At 44.0% G+C, this 3,373-nt stretch overlaps 1 protein-coding gene across 1 annotated transcript; it reads right to left on the reverse strand.

Moving 5' to 3' along the window:
* Nucleotides 1–1,664: 1,664 nt before the first annotated feature.
* On the reverse strand, nt 1,665–2,777 carry LOC104626938 (potassium voltage-gated channel subfamily D member 3). The gene has a single exon (XM_010294987.1). It carries the CDS (start codon nt 2,775–2,777, stop codon nt 1,665–1,667), a length of 1,113 nt encoding a protein of 370 aa, XP_010293289.1.
* Between the last annotated feature and the right edge of the window lie 596 nt (nt 2,778–3,373).

Raw genomic sequence — 3,373 nt, forward strand, 5'->3', positions numbered from 1 at the left:
CAAGCCCAAGTCACTGCACTGATGGGAACAGAGACTCAGTTGCACTACAGCACATTCTGCATGTATTTCACAAAGGGGGTTTGTTCCCAAGCGACACAACGTTACCTTGACCCCGACTTTCCTGTCAGAAAGGTACAACGACGTATGTGTGAATGTGCGTAAGTGTGTGTAGATAGAAGGATAGGTGTGATCATTATTAAACAGAAACCAGGTAACAGAACTGTATTTTCATGCGTTTCCCCCTCCTGGAGAGGACGCGCGAACAAGCCACCCAGGACAGGTGTCCCTCTGAAGCTGCTCAGACATGATGGTGGGAACCAGAGGGTGGGGGAGTGCTGGGATCTAAAGCCCAGCTTCGACTTCTAAGCAAACACTGACTTCTTTTCCAGGGTAAGGACCTTAGCATTTGCCACATGATCTTGCAAACTTTGCTTAGATGTTAAAAATGGAGGAAAAAGAGATCTTTTGGTGACTATGACAAACATGTTCTACATTTTCACTTAATGAAGAAATTCAGACTTGCAGTTGTCATATGCTCAGATTCTGTGCCTTTCTGACAGCTGAATTATGATTTTAATAATTTAAAAGTGCTACTGTGAGCCTGTTCATGTCTAATAGGCACAGAGAAGTGTTTAAAATCAAAAGCAGTTTAGAGAAAAAGTGGTCACCATATTACAAGAATGAGAATTGTCTACATCTGCATATTAAACTGTGTGAACCCTCCAGTGGGAAAACTCTTTGCAAAGTAACTATAAACTTAGTATATTGCTCTAATGTGCGGGATTGAGAGATTGCATTCGATCATAACTTTGTGACTGCCTGAAGCAGCAGCCTGTGATGCCTACTTTCTTTTACATAACCCCATCAGGGTGAGGGTTTGGTCATTCTGCTTACAAAGGTTTTAGTTCAGAGCAACAGAAGCTCAAATCTATAATCTCAGTAGAAACATCTGTAAGACAGAAATAAAATATAAGGGGGAAAAATGCCCTCCAGGCTACATTTCCTTTGCTTTGGTATCATTATTTTTGTACCTGTCCATGGGAATGTTTGAAATTCTACTGCAACTGCTACAGCATACTCATATTATTTTTTAAACTCACAACCAAACACGGACAAGAAGCCTGTACCCTGCTCGATCAAGTAGAAAACAGATTGTGTCCTGGAGATAACTGAGTATTTTCAGTACAGCGGCCCACAATATCCATTCGAATTCAGCAAATCTATAGTCACTGGCATGTCAAAGTAAAGAAACAATGACTGACATCGCAAAGAGAGACGACATATACATCAACAGCTTTGTGTAAAATCTATGGCTCAAATGAACGTCTGAAAAAAAACATAAGCTCTAGTTGCCAGCTCCCTTGCACTCTGTTAACTTTTCTCTCCTGCAGGAGTGCGAAACAGGACCTGCTACTCCACAGCCTTGCTCCTCCTGCACTCATTTACCGTCGTGCCAAGCATTTGTCAAGTGGGTGTAAGTGCTTTTTCTGTTTTATACAACTTCACATACGCATAAATTGCAGAAGTTGTAAGGCAAAGAACAATCAAGCCCTTAACAGTTCCAGCCCCTTTTCGAACATGCACCCAGGAAAATGCTCAGGAGTAACTGAAGTCAGGCTCCCAGTACATGCTTGCCTGCTGCTCAGTGAAAGAAAAAGTAATACTCACCCCAGTGTTGTCATGGTTACAATAGTGTACCAAAAGGAAGCAGGAATACTGGTGAATTTGCTTGCCGAGGACCCTTTCTCTGCATAAAACATCACAGTTGCAAAGATGATGATTGCCATAGTGAGGGAAAAGAGGAGAAAGCCAAGCTCGGAGGCACAGCTCTTCAAAGTGTAGCCCAAGATTCGTAAGCCTTGGGAATGGCGAGAGAACTTGAAAATCCTGAAAACCCTAAAAACCCTTAGTGTCACAAAGGCTCCGCTGACATCCTCGTTGTTGGTCATCACCAAGCCAATGTAGTATGGCATGATGGCCACCACGTCAATGATGCTCATCACACTTCTAATGAATCTATAGCGACTTGGGGCTGCAAAGAGTCTCAACAGATACTCAACTGTGAAAATCATCACACAAGCCGTGTCCAAGCAAAAGAAAGCCACAGCATATCTTTCTCCACATGGAAGCTCCTTGTTCCCAGGCACCGTGCCACAAGGGACAGTTTCCACGACATTAGTGATCACAGAGACAGCAATAAAGAAACCGGTGACATAGTAAAAGACTAAGGCTAAGGTGCTGGTGTGGGGGTTCTCGAAGGCTCGCCACATGGTCTGCCGGAAGCTCAGGGATGGCATGGACCCTTCTTGGTTGTTTTCTGAGTCATTGTCATCCATCAGCCGCTCTGCATTTTCCCGTTTTCTGTCTTTGTACTCTTCATAGCAGCAGTCCCCAATGATTTCAGGGAGGATCCCATAGAAGGCGAGCTCTTCGTCATAAGCAGAGATGCACTCGTACCTGGGATAGTGCAGCTTGCCAGTTCTATAAAAATTTAAGATGCACCTAAAGACCTCAGGGTCCCGGTCAAAGAAGTACTCCTTAGTGTCTTCGTTGAAGAAGAACTCCTTCTCGGTGCTGCCCAGCAGAGTGTCTGGGTATCTCTCCAGTGTAGTCCGCCAGGTCTGGAAACGCCTGCCGCTCACATTGAGAATGATCAGCTCATCCTGCCTCTTGTTTTTCTCCGTTGGAGCCAGTGGCATGGGGCAGTTGGCCACTGGCATCCATCCTATGGCGGCTGCCCTGGCAAAGGGCAACCATGCTGCTACTCCTGCTGCCATGATGTCCCCAGGCCTTGTTACTGGAGAAGACAGTTAGGCTGCTCCTGAGACCTGTTGGAAGTCAGATCAGTTCCATCTAAAATACAGAACAAAATAAAAACACAACACACAGTCAAGTGGGGTGTCTTGCCCCTTTGTGTTAGAGAGTCGGATATCAGTACATACCCAAGAATTTAAAACAACTGGCTTGCCCTCAACTCCCATTTGAAGAATGATGTTAAACAAGGCACATGATAATCAGCTCAGCGGGGTTATGGCATTATTATAGATTGAAATTTTGAATAGCAAATGATTCCTCATTAAAAGCATTTTAAAAGTAGCATAAACACACTAATTTATATTTGCTTCCTTACAAACAAGACTAATCCATAATTCCCCAGGTGTAAGCCTCATGTGCTCATCAGTTTAACTACAGCTGTGAAGAAAGAGCTGGGAACTCCAGTGAAATCAGCCTGCAGTTCACCCACTGAAATTGTATGCCACAAAAAGCCATGACTGGACTGAGCTTGGTTTCCAGTCTCAAAAAAGTTCAATGTGTGATGAATCTTGCACTAAGAACATTGTCATCTGAAAGAAACAGAAAATCTTCCCTGGTT

Source organism: Phaethon lepturus, unplaced genomic scaffold (assembly GCF_000687285.1).
Source record: "Phaethon lepturus isolate BGI_N335 unplaced genomic scaffold, ASM68728v1 scaffold39629, whole genome shotgun sequence".
Classification (NCBI taxonomy): domain Eukaryota; kingdom Metazoa; phylum Chordata; class Aves; order Phaethontiformes; family Phaethontidae; genus Phaethon; species Phaethon lepturus.

Excerpts from the sequence above, each read along its gene's own strand:
- LOC104626938 (XM_010294987.1), bottom strand. The coding sequence starts at position 2,777 with ATGGCAGCAGGAGTAGCAGCATGGTTGCCCTTTGCCAGGGCAGCCGCC.